A 20,448-nucleotide genomic window follows, 5' to 3' on the forward strand; every position below is an offset into this window, starting at 1 on the left:
CCACCACAACAATCGCGGCAGAAGAGATGGCTCATCTCCCCTGCCACGATCGCGATCCCCCCAAAACTGCCATGAACCGCGGCAGGAGAGATGCCCAATCTCTCCTGCCGCAGTTCTGGGGGATCACGATCGCAGCAGGAGAGATGCCCAGTCTCTCCTGCCGCAATCACGATCCATCCCCCATCCCCAAACTCCGACATTATTGGCAGGAGGGAGCCCAACCCCTCTTGCCGAGGCATGAGCCCCCTCGACCCCAACTCTCTCAAATACCGGCAGGATGGAGCCCAACCCCTCCTGCTGAGGTGACCCCCATCCCATGACCCACCCACTCCCCCAGACAATACCGGCAGGAGGGAGCCTAACCCCTCCTGCTGAGGTGACCCCCCACCCCCCCTAAATTACGAGCAGGAGGGATCCCAGGCCTTCCTGCCCATGGCGTACCCCCCTGCAACTGCCCCCGAACTCCCAATCACCTCTATGAACCTCCGAACTTCCCCCCTGGCTCCCCCCCCGAACTTACATTAAGTTGGCCGGATGGACGAGTCCCAAGCCCGTCCACCCGGCAGGCCCGCCATCTTCCGAATGGCGGGCCTAGGGCCTGATTGGGCCAGGCGCCTAAGGCCTCGCCCATAGGAGGGGTCTTAGGCGCCTGGGCCAACCAGAATTGGCCCAGTTGCCTTAGGGCCTGGGGCCAATTCCGGTCTTAATGTTATAAATACAGTAGTTAGACCTCCCTGCTCTACTATGTGGAACGGTCCAACTATACACAGATGTGATTTTTAGATGTTATATGTAAGTCATGTTTTTACTTATTGTGTGTGTTGTCATGTAAATTGCCATGTTTTTAGGCGGTATGAACATTTTTTAAATAAATAATTTATCCTGGAGGCAGAAATATATAAAAGTGGAGCCTTTTTTTTTTTTTTACAAGTGGGGCTTTGCCAGGATAGCACATGAAAATACCCTGAAATACACAAAATCGGCAATATATCAGGGTTTTTGCGCATTCATAAATTTTGGCTCCTCATTGTAGTAAATCTTCATGGGTAGTTTCCTAAGTGTGAAATGAAAATAAATAAATTCTGCAGTAGTGAGCTGCCATGAAGCAAGGTAAAGCAGCTCACTAACAAATCATGTGGTGAAAACGGCCGTGCAAAACTGTGTTCATGAAACAATTTTCACAAAATAGATTCTACATTCCAGTGATTTTACATTTTCCCTTCATAACAAAGATTTCTCATGCAAGTTTGCTTCAGAGTTCATTTGTATCCGTAGCAAACTTAGGTGGGAAACTTTGGTCTGTCTTTGTTTATATTGTATTGGATGGCGTTTTATTTAATGTATGTTGTTAGCCACTGAGAGAAAGAATTTTTTTATAGGTATATAAGCATTCATTAAATAAAAAACTAAAATGAATATATGAAACTGAGCAGCAAAGAGATCACTAAGCTCTCAATTAAATAATATTGTTCCAGCGCACACATTTCCTCCCATTCAGTCATTGAAGAGAAGTCCCCAGATTACCTTGCTGCGTTATACAAGCTTTGTCCCAGCACACATTTCCCTTTATCAGCCAGTCAGAAGACACTTCAGGCAGAGATTACCTTAGGATAGAGTGATCGCTCAGTTCAGATCCTCTAGGTCAGGGGTCCTCGAGAGCCGGAGCCAGGACAGGTTTTCAGGATATCCACAATAAATATGCAAATCCATCTCATACATATTCATTGTGGCTATCCTGAAAACCTGACCTGGCTCTGGCTCTCAAGGACCGGCATTGCCTACCCCTGCTCTAGGTCTACAGGCAGGCCAGGTTTTCAGGATATCCACAATGAATATTATGAGACATATTTGCATTCATTGCCTCCTTGGTATGCAGATCTCTCTTGTGCATATCCGTTGTGGATATCCTGGAAACCTGGACTGCCCATGGAGCTAGAGTACCGGAACTGAGTAGCCCTGCCTTAGTGCAGTGATTCCCAACCCTGTCCTGGAGGAACACCAGGCCAATCGGGTTTTCAGGCTAGCCCTAATGAATATGCATGAGAGAGATTTGCATATGATGGAAGTGATAGGCATGCAAATTTGCTTCATGCATATTCATTAGGGCTAGCCTGAAAACCCAATTGGCCTGGTGTTCCTCCAGGACAGGGTTGGGAACCACTGCCTTAGTGCAGTGGTTCCCAACCCTGTCCTGGAGGAACACCAGGCCAATTGGGTTTTCAGGCTAGCCCTAATGAATATGCATGAAGCAAATTTACATGCCTATCACTTCCATCATATGCAAATCTCCAAATCTCTCTCATGCATATTCATTAGGGCTAGCCTGAAAACCCGATTGGCCTGGTATTCCTCCAGGACAGGGTTGGGAATCACTGCCTTAGTGGATTGCTCAAGCAACATCCCAGTCTTTCCCATCCAGCCAATGGTTAAGAATACCGGTACTCAAACTTGCTCACTCATTCTAACATCCACATCTCATCCTCATCTAATCACAGTGGGGAGACTAAGGGGATCTTTTACTAAAGTGCGTTAAAGTTGTTAATTTATAAATTAAAGAACATTGAGTGCTTCCAGAGACATGCACTAACACAGGGGTAGGGAACTCCAATCCTCGAGAACTGTATTCCAGTCGGGTTTTCAGGATTTCCCCAATGAATATGCATTGAAAGCAGTGCATGCACATAGATCTCATGCAGATTCATTGGGGAAATCCTGAAAACCCGACTGGAATACAGCTCGCGAGGACCGGAGTTCCTTATCCTTGCACTAACAGCTAGCACAGTGGCATGATAGTTTGCATGTGCTAATTCACGTTATAACTGCATGCATATTGTGTTTGAAGGCAGCAGGTCATGGCTGGAGAGTAGGCATGGCCTGCATAATGTGGTAAGCACACAGTACTTAAAGCAGGGGTGTCCAATGTCGGTCCTCGAGGGCCGCAGTCCAGTCGGGTTTTCAGGATTTCCCCAATGAATATGCATTGAAAGCAGTGCATGCAAATAGATCTCATGCATATTCATTGAGGAAATCCTGAAAACCCGACTGGACTGCGGCCCTCGAGGACCGACATTGGACACCCCTGACTTAAAGCATGCCAACCACCATTGGTGCAGTAATCACGGCTTCACTTCATGCCTCCTCAATAGGAAAATAATAGCCGTAGCTGCGTTAATTGCAGTCTAGTTCTACAAGCACTAATGCATGCATCCATACATTAACTCAAAAATTGGCATGGAAGATTAAAAAGATCATAAGAACATAAGAATTGCTGGGTCAGACCAGTGGTCCATCATGCCCAGCAGTCCGCTCACACGGTGGCCCTCTGGTCAAGAACAGCACCCTAACCGAGACTAGCCCTACCAGTGCCAGTTCTTGTTCAGCATGAATTTGTCTAACTTTGTCTTGAATCCCTGGAGAATGGTTCCCCCTATAACAGCCTCCGGAAGAGCGTTCCAGTTTTCCACCACTCTCTGGGTGGAGAACTTCCTTATGTTTGTACAGAATCTATCCCCTTTTAACTTTCAGAGCGTGCTCTCTCGTTCTCCCTACCTTGGAGAGGGTGAACAACCTGTCCTTATCTACTAAGTCTATCCCAGGGGTCTCCAAAGTCCCTCCTCGAGGGCCGAATCCAGTCAGGTGTTCGGGATTTCCCCAATGAATATGCATGAGATCTATGTGCATGTACTGCTATTCAATGCATATTCATTGGGGAAATCCCAAACACCTGACTGGATTCGGCCCTCGAGGAGGGACTTTGGAGACCCCTGGTCTATCCCCTTCAGTACCTTGAATGTTTCGATCATGTCCCCTCTCAATCTCCTCGGAGAGAACAAGGGAGAACGAGGGAGAACAAGCCCAGTTTCTCTAATCTTTCACTGTACAGCAGCTCCTCCAACCCCTTAACCATCTTAGTCGCTCTTCTCTGGACCCTCTCAAGTAGTACCGTATCCTTCTTCATGTACGGCGACCAGTTTACATAGTTTAAAAAACTGTGTAACACTGGACACTAGTGTGCCAGGCGAGGAGGAGAGGCACCGACTGGCTGCCCACAGGACGTGCCTCTTGCGGCATGAGCCACGTCCTGTAGGCAGTCAGCTAGTGCCTCTGCTCCTTGCTGGCACCTCTCTTCCTCTCTATGCCGTTCCTGTTCCAGTACCCCTCCCCCACTGGTGTCTCAGAACCCTATCTGGAGGGCCTCTGCGCATGCACGAACCTCAACGTGATGATGTCATGTGTGCGCATGATGTCATCGTGCCAACATCCATGTATTTCCTGATGCCGTCCAGCCATGGCCACCAGATTTGTGTGCTACGCCTGCGGAGAGTTTGCGAGACACTGAGTTTGCAAGATATTATTGAAGTCTACAGAATCCTGAGTGGAGTAAAATGGGTACAAATGGATTGATTTTTCACTCTGTCAAAAATTACAAAGACTAGGGGACACTCGATGATGTTACAGGGAAATACTTTTAAAACCAACAGGAGGAAATTTTTTTCACTCAGAGAATAGTTAAGCTCTGGAACGTATTGCCAGAGGTTATAGTAAGAGCGGATAGCATAGCTGGTTTTAAGAAGGTTTGGACAAGTTCTTGGAGGAAAAATCCAGTCTGTTATTGAGAAAGACATGGGAGAAGCCACTGCTTGCCCCAGATCGCTATTATGGAATATTGCTACACCTTGGGTTTTGGCCAGGTACCAGTGACCTGGATTGGCCATTGTGAGAACGAGAAACTGGACTTGATGGACCATTGGTCTGACCCAGTAAGGCTATTCTTATATTCTTATGTTGTAGCCTTTGAAAGTAACACACACTGCTTTCTGCTGTTAGGGACCTTTTACTGAAATGTGGTAGGATTTGCAGTTACTGCACATTGAATGTGACAATAAATGGGTGTGTCCAGCATTTGCCCTGCATTTACAGCACAAGGCAGACATCTACTGCTGCGCATGCCACTGAGGTCCCAATGCTCTAAGCTTACCGTGCCTTAAACCGGTTTAGCATTGAAGTATTTCAGCTGCCAAAGCACAAATTGACATAAGAACATAAGAAGTTGCCTCCACTGGGTCAGACCGAGGTCCATCTCGCCCAGCGGTCCGCTCCCGCGGCGGCCCATCAGGTCTGCGACCTGTGAAGTGGTTTCTGACCACTTTTATAACCTACCTCAAGTTCTATCTGTACCCCTCTATCCCTTTATCCTCCAGGAACCTATCCAAACCCTTCTTGAACCCCTGTACAGAGTTCTGGCCTATCACTTCCTCCGGAAGCGCGTTCCATGTGTCCACCACCCTCTGCGTAAAAAAGAACTTTCTAGCATTTGTTCTAAACCTGTCCCCTTTCAATTTCTCCGAGTGACCCCTAGTGCTTGTGGCTCCCCTCAGTTTGAAGAATCTGTCCTTATTTACTCTCTCTATGCCCTTAAGGATTTTGAAGGTTTCTATCATGTCCCCTCTAAGTCTCCTCTTCTCCAGGGAGAACAGCCCCAGCATTTTTAACCTTTTCTGTGCTTTGTAGCAGCTCCCGATAATCATTTTGAACTGTATTAAAATGAGCTCATCAATATTACAATGAGCACTCTAGACAATGCCTAGACTTTGTCTGATGATGCACTGGCCTTTAACACTCCAAATTTAACAACAGGTCTGGAAGTACTGGTAGCGCTGATACGCATTTGTTAGAAAGCACGTCTCATGCGTGTTTGTTAAAAGTTCAAAAACAAACAAACAAAAAAAACGGGGTAAAGGCACCCTGTCTCGCCAAAACTGTAGGAAAAAAAAAGCGCATACATATCTTGTATTTTCACATTTGTATGGCTAGCTTGAAGGTAGCTCTCTGCCCCCTCCTTTCCCTCCCTCCAATGGGATCGATGGACATTTATCACATGTGTCTATGAGGTGCTGCAATAAGGCTCATGCATGGCTATGTCAAAGCACCTTCTGGTGCATGCACATATTTATTACTCTTACCATGAACTATTCTGTGCATGTATCAGTTGGTTTCTCCAATGACTAATTGGATGGGATTTCCGCGGACCTCCGCAAACCTCATGTGCATGTGATTTTCTTTGAGCATTGCTTGCCGTTTTGAAATTGGAAAATTTATCTACACTACAGCGATTTAGAGCATTGGGCCTGTGTTGCATCAGGGCCTGTAGTTGCAGAGAGCACAAGAGCCACTACAATGTAACTACAATGCTGGGTCATTCCACAAATAAGTAAAAAAAAAGTCTGGCACAGCAGTACTCGCAACCTCTCCCATAGCAGCTGGTCCACATTCCTCATCGCCATATCTCGACACCCATCAGAAGCAATCCCACACCACCCCTGACTCCAATCTATAGACCCGCCCCAAAACAATCGAAACCCCCAGACAAATCCTCACCCTGGCAGGATAAACATACTTTCTGCCATCAAATCCTGCCACACTTATTCTATTTCTCAGTCCTCTCCCAGGACTCGCCTAGGGATAATCAGTAGTCACAGGTGGCAGTGATCCTCCGCTGTTGCCACCTGGGTTCGAGCTAGGAACCAACTTGGCACCAATGAACCCTAGTGGTAGTCTCACAGTACTACCGGCATCGCAGGTCTACTACTAGGGGACGTCGATGCCATGTTGGTTCCTGGCTCTGACCTGGACTGCAGCAGGTTAGGATCACTGCTGTGTGGGAACACTGATCACCACTGATGATCTCCTGGTGAGTCTCAGGAAGGGATTGGTAGTGGGGGGAGGGTGGTCTAAGGCAGGGATGGGGGTTGATGGCAGAAGGCGTGTAGGCATGGGTTTGTCTGTTGGGCAGCTTTGATTGTTGTGGGCAAAGTCTACTGATGGGTGTCTTTGGGTTGCAGAAGTGCTTCTTAAGAGTATCGAGGTTGAGGTGTATGGATCTGCTGCTTTAGGAGGGAGAGGTTTAGAGTGTGATGGAAGGGATCAAGAGATGGATTGGGTAACAGATGTGGAAGGGTTTGCCTAATGCCGCTGCAACTCTTGTACCAGTTTGCTTCACAGTCAGACTGCCAATAATGCAGCTCCATTTATCATGTCCTCTTGAGGTGATGGTTACTTTAGTTGTGCTATTGACAATCATGACAGACCCACTCACTAGCTGTCATAACTTACCACATCTTGACCCGCCTGTGCCATACCCAGATCCCACCCATCATGTGTTAGGCAGCTAATGTGTGATTTTTTTTTACCAGGTCAGCTGTCTTTTTAACACAGGAGATAGTAGTGTGGGTTTGCATTGCTGTCTACCACGTAGTAAACCCTGTATTAGCTGATCAATACAATTTAGTAAAAGGGCCCCTTAATGAGCTTTAGCAAAAGAAGCTCTACAAATTAACCTGCATCATTATACAGAACTCCTCCCAGCATACACTTATTGGATATTCAGCTGGCAGTCTTTCCCCTTCTGAATTCCGCTGTGCGCCTAATTTTCTGCCAGTGTCGTTATGCTCAAGTTACCCCTCCTCAAGTCACTTCATTGACTCCCTGTCTGCTTCTGCAAACAGTTCAAACTCCTCTTACTGACCTACAAGTGTATTCACTCTGCAGCTCCTCAGTGTCTCTCCTCTCTTTATCTTTTCTTACACTCTGCCTCGGGAACTCCATTCTTTAGGTAAGTCTCTCTTGTCTGTTCCCTTCTCCTTTACAACCAACTCCCGACTCTGTCCCTTCTGTCTTGCTGCGCCGTATGCCTGGAACAACCTGCCTGACTCAGTACGTTGGGCACAATCTCTCGCGGTATTCAAATCCAGGCTAAAAGCCTACTTTTACAAAGCTAAGTGTAAGTCCCAACCCCACCAAGTAGTAAAGCACTATTTCTGTCTGTCATTCCCTCTGTAGACCCTGACACTCTACGTTTTCATTCCGTTGTATTTCCCTACCTGAACTGCACATAAGTTTCACCATTTATGTCCAGTGTGTCTGTCATAATTAGATTGTAAGCTCTTTCAAGCAGGGACCAACACTTGCGTACAACGCTGCTTGTGTCAGGTAATGCTATAGAAATAATAAATAATAGTAGTACTAGCAGTGGGGAATGTTTTGCTGAACGCTGCTAGTGTTATTCCCAGATATTCAATGCTGGGTCATGTCTGCGCTTTGGCACTGAATATCCGTTTTATGCAGCACCAGCTACAACATAGCCAGTTGATATGCAGTTAACCAGCCATGGGTTGCTGCATAAAGATAGGACTATGCTTTATGCGGTCCCATTGAAGAGGTACACTGGCCGGTTAAGTGCTGAATATTGGCACTTAACCGGCCAGGTTCTGACTCCAAATAGCTAATTTTCAGCTAAGTGCTGCTGAAAATTAGCGGATGGTCCTGAACAAGAGATTTAGGGCCCCTTTTGTAAAGCTGTACTAGAGGGTTTTAGCGCGAGCCGGTGCGTTAAATGCTCCGATGCTCATACAATTCCTACAAGCGTCAGAGCACTTACCTCACTGGCCTATGCTAAAAACCTCTAGCGCAGCTTGATAAAAAAAAAGGGGAAGGGGGGGGGGGGGAGTTTAACTGGTAAGCAACTGTTTCTGGCCGGTTAAATCATTTTGAATGTCGACCGGCTTTTTTTTTCTTTTAGGAATATCTGAATTGGTAACATTATTAGGATCATTTGAGCAATTCTATAAACCAAATAACTGCACTTGAACAAGCACCAAATTTTATAAAAAAAAATCTTTATTTCATGTACCAGGAATTTTTTTTTTTTTTTTTTTTTAGTTTTCTTTTTTTTCTTTTTTTTTTTAACAGTCTGAAAAATTACAAAGTAAAGAAAAAAATTGATTGTGTTTCTCTTGGACTGATCTGAGCATTGACATGAGCAAAAAAACCCTCAGAAAAAAAGCTTCCCATCTTTCTCTCCTTTCATACATACAGGCACGCAGGCATACAGACACATACAAGCATACTTATTGTATCCATACTTTTTTTTTGACATTTTGCCTCACAGAATGAACAATAATGCCTGAGGCCATGCCTCTAACCAGCTTTGGACAATAGGATAGCAGCAAGAGCACTAGAATATACAGAAAATATTCCTAGCTTGTGTTTTCAGCTCTTCCTCATCTTTATCATGGATTGTTATGTAATCTAAAATAGACTTGGGCAGAGAGGAAGAGACTGGGAAAGGAGATGAGTGGAATGTTTACAGATGATTGCATAACCCCAGAGTAGTCAATACCTCGGGTCACCGAGCTTTGGAAAAAGGAGGATGGATTGAGACATCTGGGTTTTACTCTCATTGCTTTCAATGAAAGTAAAACCCGGATGTCTCAATCCATCCTCCTTTTTCTGGAGCCATATGGTAACCCTGTCAATACCTCCTAATCAAAAATACTCTCTTTATTGACCAAAATGATTATTATTTCCACTGTCTACCTCCTAGACTGCCTCCTTTTCCATCATGCTTCACAGATCAATTAAGACATTACATATAAGAACTTTCAAATGTTGCCATGGATATATCCTATGGAGCCAATCCCATTCATCAATCACAGAAGTCACCTTTTTCACTGTCTCCGCTATGGGGTAGATTCAGTAAATGGAGCCCAAAGTTACACACCATTGTGATCTGTGCTGACAGTATTCTATAAAGGTCATTCTGCGCCAGTGGCATAGCCATGTTCCACCCCAGTTTGGATTTAGGTCTGCCCAAAATTTAATCTCCTTAGTGTGGCTGGTGGGGATTCCCCAGACCTGTTAGCCAAGACTTCCTCCCTGCTGAAAGAGTTTACATGTTGGGCAGCCGCTGGCACTGTCCCGGAGCCACCATTGTTCTTAGCCACAGGCCACTCTCTCCATCATGCTGAGTTTTCATGCTTGTGTGAAACTTAACAGATGTGCATGGAGGCTGCTGGATGACAGCAGCAGCTCAAGGACAGTGCCAGTGGCCGCCCAACATGTAAAGTCTTTGGCAGGGAAGAAGACTTCAGCTGGCGGGGTTTGGGAATCCCTGCCCTCACAGGCATGCCATTTACCTTGGAAAGGAGCAGAAATTAAATTTGGGTCTGATTTAGTGGAGGGGGAGGGGCAGAGTTGAAATTTTTGGCCTACCTACTTTGCTCTAGGGCCCACCCTAAATCAACTGCCTGGCTATGCTACTGCTCTGTGCAGTGCACTCTTTACAGAATAATAGCTTGGTGCACTTTCTGCACCGAATTTTGGGCATGCATACATCTGCCAGCCAAAAGCTGATGTAAATGCTCATTCCCAAATGATGGTAGTTGGGCACACAAATGCAGTTATTGTATAATATTGTGCCTAATTCCTGGGAATACATCTGACCTGCCCATATCCCTCTCGTGGCCATGCCGTCTTTGTAATTGTACGTGAGATAAGTTAGGTGCTTACTGGCCGAAATTCAGCACAATTTAACTGGCCAGAACCAACGTTGACTGGTTAAATCGCACTTAACCGTTTAAATGCAAATATTCAGCACACGATAACTGGTTATCTCTGCTGAAAATTGGTTAAAAATTAACCAGTAATTTTCAGCGTTGGGCTGCTAAGTTTGGTAGGCCATATTTGACTTCGCAAATAGCAGTCCTATCTTTGACTACTCTAAATTTAACTAGTCAGTGCTGGTTAACTGTTTAGTGGCCAAAACCCACCAGATATTCAATGCTGGTCACCAGAAATGGTTCAACATTAAATATCTGTGGTCGGCGCAGACCATGGGAGTTATCCAGGCTGCCTCCCAGCGGCTGAATATCGGGCCCTTAGTTTACAAATAGGGGCATAAGTCAGTTACATGCACAACTGTTAATTAGTGTCAATTAGTGCTTGTTTGCATCAATTATTGGTTCTCATCTCCATTTAAGTCCCAACTTAGCACCAATTAGCTAATTATGTTGCACGAGTAACTGACCCTATTCTATAACTAGGTATGCATTTGCATGTCCAACTTGAGGCACCATGTTTAGAATTTGAAAATGTGAGTGCTTCTGGTCCTAGGAAGGAAGAGCCAGGTTGTCCCAGATAACTACAAACTGGGTTCCTGATGGAATTTTAAACCTTGTTGCAGCTCAGAAAAGAGGAATAACTTGCTTGGCTCCCTCTGACACAAGGAAACTGATCCCAGCTGGAACTAGTGAGAAAATCATCATTTCCCTGGAAGAGACCCTAATCATTCACCACATGCCCTATCCAAATTTGGTTTGTTGAATTTTCTCTCACAACTGGATTCAAGCCATAATTTCACCTACAACAGACAGATGTTCACCTATCGTATCAGAGAAAAGAACCTATTTACTTCATTTCTCTTGGCTATTTCAAAGTTCATCTTCCTCTGTCTTGTTCTCTATTTTCATTTTCTTTCATCTCTTTCAAATTCTTTTCTCTTTCGCAGCTCCCTTCTACTCACTTCTCCTTTCTTTATTCTCCTTCTCTTGCCTTCCCTCCCAGCCTTCTCCTCTCCCCTGCATCTACACCTCTGTTGCCCCCTCCATCTAAATTTCTGACTCAACTGCAGCTGCATCCTGTCGTCACTCACAGTGAAAGATGAAAACACAAACGAAGATTGCATGGGAAATGGTTTTCAGTCACAACCTCTAGAACACCATTCATTTAAATCCAAAGAACCACACATAGGTGTTATGAAATTCTCACCTAATTTAGAGACCTTTTACTAAAGAGCATTAAGCCTTCAACATGGGTTTTGCTTAAAACAACAACAACAGAGTACTGCATAAATACATGAAAGTCTTTTGCAATATTTTCCCTGTTTCTGCATGATAAACCCTGTATTATGATTTTGAGGGGAAATTTTTTTTCTGAAAGGGTATGCAATGGGCAGGGAATTGCATTCCTGTGGTATCCAGCTAGCCGATTCTGATTAGGGCACACTAGACAACACAGAGTTAATGCAAAAGCACTTAGGCCCTGATTCTATAAATGGCGTCTAACTCTATTTATATAATCTAGCGTCTATATTTCTATTTATAGAAATAGCATCCAATGCTATTTATAAAATCCAGCCTAGTAACACCTAAGCATTCATAGCGTTAAATCCTTAGGTGCACTGCCCTTTAGGCCAGGGTTTTATTGGCCTAAATGAATGCGCCTAAGATAGGCGCCTACCAGTGCCTAAGTCATTCCATAACCAAACTGCTCGAATCTGTCCCTAATCTTGCCTACTTGCCGATGGGTGCCTTAGTTTAGATGCCTACCTTGAAGGGGAAGGTGCCTACTGAGTTGGGCACCTACTGGCTAATTAATTAAAAAAAAAATCTTTTTTAATTGCTTTTGATGGTGCTTTCAATTATCAGTACCGATTAAGCCAATTAAAAAAAAAATGTAAGATCGACCAGGCATGCTGATTTAGGCGTCTAACTGTAGGCACCTTTTATAGAATCAGGGCCTTAGTGCCTCCGAATTAGGAGGAAGTAATGTTTCAGCGTTGTTTGCAGGGTCCCTGCGCTAATATGGAAAAAATCCCCCCCCCCCAAAAAAAATGTCCTAAAGTGCAGCATAACATCTGGGCTTAGCTTGCAAGACAAGCCTGCAGTACAATATGCTAAGCCTTTATTTTATCGCCTTTAGTAAAAGGGCCCCTTTGTTATTTACAAGTGTTTACTTACACTGAGGGAGCTGAAGGTCCTTTGTTAGTAATTGGTATGATTAAAGGCTTTTTTTTGCAGCTGTAGGGTATCGGTGAATGAATATGTGGGTGGTGGCATTCATGCGTGTGTTCATGTCTTTTTTTGACATATATATATATATATATATACATATATATCTATATCTATCTATCTATCTATCTATATATATATATATATATATAAATGTATATACCTATGTGGTTGTATGTGAACATACCTGTGTATAAATATGAGTATGATGGTATATATATATGTGAATTTATTTGAAAATGTGTGAGTATGCACGGGATCCTTTTACTAAGGCGCATTAGCTGTTTTAGCCTGCACTAAACGCTAATGCGTTCATTATATTCTATGCACGCATTAGCGTTTAGCACGTGTTAATATTTAGCGTGCGCTAAAATGGCTAGCGCACCTTAGTAAAAGAGGGGGCATGTGAGTATATGTGTGTAAATATATATTTATGTATATATATTTGTTCTCTGTCTGTTATGCATCACAGCAGCAGCATTCCCCACCCCAATATAAGAAAACAATTTTTCGCTTGTACAACTACAATTACAAATCATTTTTGCTTTGTCTCTGTCAAGCCCTGTTTTTTGGTGTTTTTTTTCTCCCTCCCCGGTTTTTACAACTTTCCCTGCTAATTGTTGTTGGTTTTTTTTTTTTAATTGTTGTTTGTTTTCACAGTTTGAAGCTGGAAAAAATAAGAAAGAAAGAGTACTATCTCATCTTGCAAGTAATACACTATATATTTACATTTATTTATAACTTTAAAAAAATAAAAAATAAAAAAATTCAAACAAAAATAAACAATCCATTCTTTTTCAAACTCTTTGCAGCATTTGTAACCATTATCCTTTTCCAATCTACAGAGGTTAATGAGCTTTCATTTCAGTTAAAATTGAAAAAAAAAAATACCCATCCCTTTTTTTCTTGGTTCCCTTTTGATTTTGTTTTTATTAAATGTATTCTTAAAATAATGGTACATGGGAATTCATGCATTTTTCCATTTAATTTATTTTCAATTTTTTATCTTTCTTTTTATGATTTTTCTGTTTTTTTTTTTTGTTTTTCATTTGTTCTTTGATGTTTTCTTCATATCCTTAGTTTGCATTTAGAAGGTTCCTTTCTTTTTTTTTTATTTCTTTTTTGTTGTCTCATTGATGGGTTGTTTTTTTTTGTTTGTTTGTTTTGTTTTGTATTTTTTAATTCTCTGCTCATACTGGAGTTGTTCGACGGTTGGCTGTGTTGGTGTGAAGAGAGTCCTTGTTATCTTTCTGAATACAGTTGTGCACCTGAAGGAAACTGTTATCCCTGTCGGAATTGTAGGTGGCTGTGGGGGTGGTGGCTACCTTCAGGGGGTCCCTGGTCAGTGTGTACATCGATATCTCTGTTGAAGGAAGCGTGTTGAACCCTTTGATCCCAACGGGTGAGGCATCCCTGGAGTGTGAGGGCTCAGTGGATCGGGAGCTGGAGCGACTGCGTCTCTGGTAGCGGTAGCGGTAGCTGGGGATGCGGGTGATGGCAGAGGACTGGAGGTAGTCCGTGGTGCGGGCACTGGCACGAAGCTGTTTGTGCCTGTCGATAAACATGTGGACTGCCAGTACTCCTACCATCTCTGCAATAATGAAGGACAGGGCTCCAAAGTAGAAAGACCAGCCATAGGAATAGCTGTTCTTTTTGGAGTCGCTCTTTGAAGGATCCCCAGCATTGGCCGATATGTACACGATGATGCCAATAATATTACTCAAACCTGGAGGGCAAGGAGGGTGAAGAAGGGGGATGAAACAAAAAAAACAACAACACATTAAAAGTGGTTTAGTAATATATATATATTATATATATATATATATATATATACACTGTATTTATGTTTATATGTGTGTGTGAGAGTCACACATATAAACACACACAGACAATTCAAATTCTACCACTCGATCTCAGGTTACTGATTTCATGTTTGCTTAACATCCAGCCCAGTGCATTCTGGTATTGTGGTCCTGCTTTTCTTTACATGAAAAGTATTGAAATCAGTCAGTTAACAGTTAAGAAATCAAAACTGAACCAGAATTGTGCTGGTGAATTGCATTTAAATGGCAGATAATAAGGACTGCTAAACTCTATTCTGAATGGAAATTAGGTAACTTTCTTCCTCTCCTCTAATCCCTTCTTCCCTTCTTTTGCATGTCAACAGAGTGGCATCTTTATTGATATCAGCTCTAGCATTTCAAAGCATAAGATATGTTCCATGTACTCAAGCTCACCAGCACACTACTAGACAGCATATCCTTCCTCCTTCTAAATATGATCATAACCATGTAACAGGGCTTAATATATAGACAAAAAAGAAAATGGAACTGTGGAGGAGAGGGCATGCCCAGTACTAGGTATGCACTATCATTTTTTAAAAGAGCATAAACAATTTCTTTCATACACAGCGACGACATATAAGAACATATTCCTTATACTCGACAGGAGAAGAGGGTTTGGATTAAGGAGCAGAATGGTCCTTCTCAGCTCTGTCTGCTTTACTCTCGGGGTCAGCTCAAGGGGATAGTGGCACCCTGAGCCAACTTGCTTTGGTGGCATTCCCTCCCTCCCAGTTCAGTCTCTCTCCTTCTCTCTCCCCCTCTTCTCCCCACAGGTCTAACGCTACTCCCTCATCTCTCTCACTCCCCTGTGGTCTGTAATATTTATGTTAGTCACTAGTGGTATCAACAGCAACATGACAGCGGAGGTAGGATGCAGTTGAGGGAAGATCCAGGGACTGGGAAAGGCAACCTATCTTGCTTCAGCTGCTGCTGACTGATGTAAGCTTAAAGGATAACGGGGAGTAAGAGAGATGAGGGAGCAGTGGCAGACCTATGGGGATGGGGTGGGCATGAATAGAGAAGGGAAGAGACTGAAAAGGGAGGGGAAGAAAAGGCTTCATCTGAAGTCCTGGTGAGGTCAGAGGCTGGGTATTTTGCTGCCCTGGTCCAAAGCCTCACCTGGTCCAATGATTAAGCTGGACTTGTTCTCTCTCATCCCATTCCCTGAATTTGGTTGTACCAAAGAAAGGTGGTATATTAAGAATATAATAATAAAACTACCTTTCCAACGAGCTGCTTGGAAGGAAGGGTTTGGAGTAGAACAAACACTCCTGTTGCACTGGCTCTGGAGTCTAAAACAAAGTGGTAGAACTGTGTTCCAGGCTGTTTCACCCCAAATAAATACACCAGCAGCACCATAGATCTTATGGCCATTGATAATGGTAGAGCAATTCAATAATTCATCTCGTAGGAGGATAGTCCAATTATGACTACCTCTTAAACTCTCACTAAATAATTTATTGAGAATAGACCCTCAGAGATGCCATCACTATACTCAAAAGTTTCATAGTGTCTGGCTTTATGCATCAAGTCTTCACCAGGTCTTATTTTGAATGTATCTAACCAATAATTAAATCTATTATAAAAGTTCATAAGATGTTTAAATACTTACCTTTGTATTAGTAGTCAAGTTCTCAGGGACTAACAAGCCAGTGGTCAAGTTCTCAGGGACTAACACGCCATGTATCCACCACCTAGTAACTGGTGGTCGATATATGGGTGAAAAGCTAAATAGAGGTATAATAGCCTTGAAGAAACCCTTCGGGTGAAACATATTGGTTTGTTAGTCCCTGAGAACTTGACCACTTTTGAGTATAGTGGTGGCATCTCTGAGGGTCTATTCTCAATAAATTATTTAGTGAGGTTTTAAGAGGTAGTCACCCCAAATAAAGCCATGCCATACAATCTATCCCCCACTTTACCTGTGCCTTATTCATACTTTCTGGGCAGCTTTCTCCACCTCTTCCCCTGAACAGTTCATGTTCTAGATCCAGAAAAGCTATGATTCTGGGGTACCTGCTCAGTGCCCATCTTCCCTGACTAACTTTTCTCCAACCTTGGGCATCTTGGAGTCCCTTCTCTATCTCCAGCCTCCACTTCTAGAGAAACTCCTGCCAAACAAAACTAACTCTTCCCTTTCTTTTACCTGCAGAGACGAAGAAGATGCCAGCACTAAGAATGATGTTGTGTCGCGTTTTGTAGAATTCACTGGCCGCGATGCAGAGTCCACCCATAAATAGCAGGATCACGCTGAGGATAGGGAAGATACTAGATGCTCTTACAGCCCCTGCAAGAGAGATAGAGGGTGAGATGGAGGAGAAGAAATCAGTCTACATTCACATGTTTGTACAGAACATAAGAACATAAGCATCGCCATACTGGGACATTTGATATCCTGTTTCCAACAAAAAAAGAAGAGAGTTTAGGGGCGGCCTAACATAAGGGAAAACAACAGAGGTTTTGTTACTAAAATGTGTTAGGCACTTAGAACCTGATTCTATAAATGGTGCCTACAACTTAGGTGCCTTGTAGTGTGGCAGTTAGACAATTTTATAAAAGTTAAGTACGCTTTATAGAACTGCGCCTAGTTGCACCTAATGCAGTTGTCAGTTTTGCTAGTGGCCCCCCCAATGTATGGTGGTAGGGGTTAAGTGAAAGGCGTACTGACAAACGCTGGTCCCAGATTCAGTTCCTTCACTGAAGTTTCACCAGGAAGTAGAATCAAATAATAGGCACAGTCATAGGTGGTTGCATAAAGAATATATTATAGAAATAGTCTTACAGGAAAGCAATATTTATAAGCATTACAATGAAGCATTACAATTAAGTAGAGAGCAAAGCAATTTCCCTGCCTTACATAGTTCAGAGACAAAGAGAGACATAGAAGCTTGCAGTTCTAGGGAGAGCCAGAGAGAGAGAAAGAAGGAAAGAACCAGAGAGCCCAGAGATAGATAGATAGGTTGATAGAGCAGAGAGGAGGCTTTTATACCTTGGAATTTTATTCTGAATATAGAAAATATTGTATGTCCCAGTATCTTTCTGTTTAGAATTTGTAAACCGTTTGAAACAATGGTTAATTTAATGGATAAAGGAGGGTGTGATACTTGCAAGCATGGAAGATGGGATTAGTCTCTGGCTTCTTTGTCCCATTCAAGCAGGCTATCTGCTTGATCTGTGCACTGTCCTAAGCACCCTCTTAATCAGGCATTAACACCTTTTAGCTAGTCATGATTCAATCAGGGATACTTGAAACAGTTTCCCTGCCCTCAGGGTCTATCTGCATTCCCATGCCAGAGTCAGATTGATATAATTTCCCATAGGCCTTCGCTGACATAAGTAATGCCAACTGAAAATGCTGAATTGTAGCGATAGCTAGGCTGACATCTCCCATATTTTTTTTATTTTTATTCTTTGAAATGAGCATTACAATTAAGCATTACAATTAAAGAGAGAGCAAAGCAGTTTCCCTGCCTTACATAGTCCAGAAACAAAGAGAGACATAGAAGCTTGCAGTTCTAGGAAGAGCCAGAGAGAGAGAAAAAGGGGGATGGTCTAAGCTTCATGTTCCATAGATAAAGGGAAGGATAGACAGAGAGAGGGAGAGAGCTCAAGAGAGAACCAGAGTGCCAAGCCCAGAGCCAAGAGATAGCTAGATAGAAAGAGATAGATGTGTGTTGCAGAGAGGAGGCTTTTATACCTTGGAATCTTATTCTGAATAGAGAAAATATTGTATGTCCCAGTATCTTTCTGTTTAGAATTTGTAAACTGTTTGAAACAATGGTTAATTTAATGGATAAAGGAGGGTGTGATACTTGCAAGCATGGAAGATGGGATTAGTCTCTGGCTTCTTTGTTCCATTCAAGCAGGCTATCTGCTTGATCTGTGCACCTGGACCCATTGTCCTAAGCACCCTCTTAATCAGACATTAACACCTTTTAGCTAGTCATGATTCAATCAGGGCTACTTAAAACATATCCGGGATACTTAAAACAGTTTCCCTGCCCTCAGGGTCTATCTGCATTCCCATGCCAGAGTCAGATTGATATAATTTCCCATAGGCCTTCGCTGACATAAGTAATGCCAACTGAAAATGCTGAATGGTAGCGATAGCTAGGCTGACAGCAGTCTTAGGCATTGAGAGGCATCCTAACCTTAGGCGCACCATATTTATGCCAGTGTTTTCTTGGCTTAAATACTGATGCCTAAGTCCAAAAAAGGTGCCTACATGTAAAACACGCCTATGATCTGCCCAATATATGGTAGGTACCTTGGACTAGATGCTTACCTCAAAGTGGTAGGCGCCTACCATCCAATTAAGTACAATTAACATCAGTAACAAGTTAATTGCCAAATATCGGTAATAATTAAGCTTTTTAATTAATTTAGTTAAGTGCCCCCTGCTCCTTACCTCCCCCCCCCAGTACTCTTGCCTCTTCCTTTTCCCCGTACCTCTTTAACTTCAACAGGCGCAAGCAGCAGATATCCAACTTACTCCCCACACCAGAGTCAATCTCGGCTCTCTCTCTGATGCCATTTCCTGGTAGAGAATGACACGGAGACAAATTTGTCCCGTCAGCGCAGGAACCCAGTTTCCCCATCCTGTCCCCGTGAGTTTTGTTGCTGTCCTTGTCCCTGCCCCATTCCTGTAAGCTCTGCCTTAACCGCACAAGCCTCGAACACTTATGATATTACAGTGTTTGAGGCTTGTGCAGATGAGGATGAAGTTTGCAGGAATGGGGCAGAGACAGGAAAAGAACTTGCCGGGATGGGAAAATGAGATCCCGCAGGGACGGGGAAAAATTTGTCCCTGTGTCATTCTCTACCTCCTAGTCCCATGACCAGGAAGTGATGTCAGAGGGAGGGCTGAAGCCAGTGAAAGCAGCAGGTTGGAGCTGCTGCTCGTGCCGGAGAAGAGCTAGAGGTACAGGGCGAGGAAGTGAAGGTGTGAGTGCAGCAGGGGAGAGTTGGGAAGGAGCGGAAAGGTGGAGAGATGCCAGCACCCTCACCAAGACGGTGCTTGTTATGGTACACCCCCCCCCCCCTTACTATGCCATTGTGCCTAGATCAGCTAGGCGCACCGATTTAGGCACCTAACTTTAAGCGTCATTTATATAATCTGGGCCTTAGAGCTAGATTTAGTAAATGGCATTCAATATTAGGTGCCAAAAAATAATTGGTGCTAAATGTATACTATAAAGGGCGTTCTTGGCTAGGCATCCTTTATAAAACAATATGTAACACCAGGATCCGTGCTCAATTTTGGGCGTGAGGATTTACACCAACTGAAACCAGGTATAAATTCCAGCATGTAAGTTTAGTGCATTATTCAATAACATTTTGAGTATCTTAAGGGAATACCCCTGAACTGCCCAAGTCCCTCCTATCAGGTACACCGTTGAAAGCGCACAGGACATTGGTGTGCCAACAATCCAGCCCCCAAATTTGCACACAGGACAAATGCGCACCGGTTTGAGGCCTTTCCGTTTGCGTTCTGAGGGTGTGTGTGTAACCCCCCACTACACTTACAACTCCTCGCACTCCTGTTGGGGCATGTGTGTTTGGGCGGAACCCCCAGTACACTGAAAACTCCCGTTCTCCTTCCTGTTTTTGCTCTTCGGGAGTTTTCAGTGTATTGGATAGTGGGGGGAGGGGGGGTCCCCCTCAGAGCACAAATGGAAAGGCCTGAAACCTGCGGAAGTGGTGGTGCACATATGTCCTGCTCGCAAATGTCAGGGCGGGATTGTTGGCGTGCCAATGTCCTGTGTGCTTTTGACAGGTCACCCTCCTTTTATTATGCTCCTTTGCAAATTTCACAGAAAACTCTTCGGCATTATTCTATAAATAGGTGAATGCATTTCTAATGCAAAAGTCATATGAGTGGGTTATTTTCCCTTACTTGTGAGTTTATGTAGAAGACATCATCTATATTTTTTGGCTCTGCTTCCCCTATTTCTGCACTGTGCTGTGCTCCTCAGCAT

At 43.6% G+C, this 20,448-nt stretch overlaps 1 protein-coding gene across 1 annotated transcript in view; it reads right to left on the reverse strand.

Moving 5' to 3' along the window:
• Positions 1-13,816: 13,816 nt before the first annotated feature.
• The window catches only part of CACNG2 (calcium voltage-gated channel auxiliary subunit gamma 2), a 466,563-nt gene continuing 459,931 nt past the window's right edge, over positions 13,817-20,448 (reverse strand). Inside the window, exons 3-4 of the mRNA XM_033933937.1 lie at positions 16,617-16,757; positions 13,817-14,352 (exon numbers count right to left, since the gene is read on the reverse strand). Of these exons, the coding sequence (XP_033789828.1) occupies positions 13,817-14,352; positions 16,617-16,757 (677 nt within the window). The remainder of the gene's footprint in view (positions 14,353-16,616; positions 16,758-20,448) is intronic.

The sequence above is a fragment of the Geotrypetes seraphini genome, chromosome 2, assembly GCF_902459505.1.
Source record: "Geotrypetes seraphini chromosome 2, aGeoSer1.1, whole genome shotgun sequence".
NCBI classification, from domain to species: domain Eukaryota; kingdom Metazoa; phylum Chordata; class Amphibia; order Gymnophiona; family Dermophiidae; genus Geotrypetes; species Geotrypetes seraphini.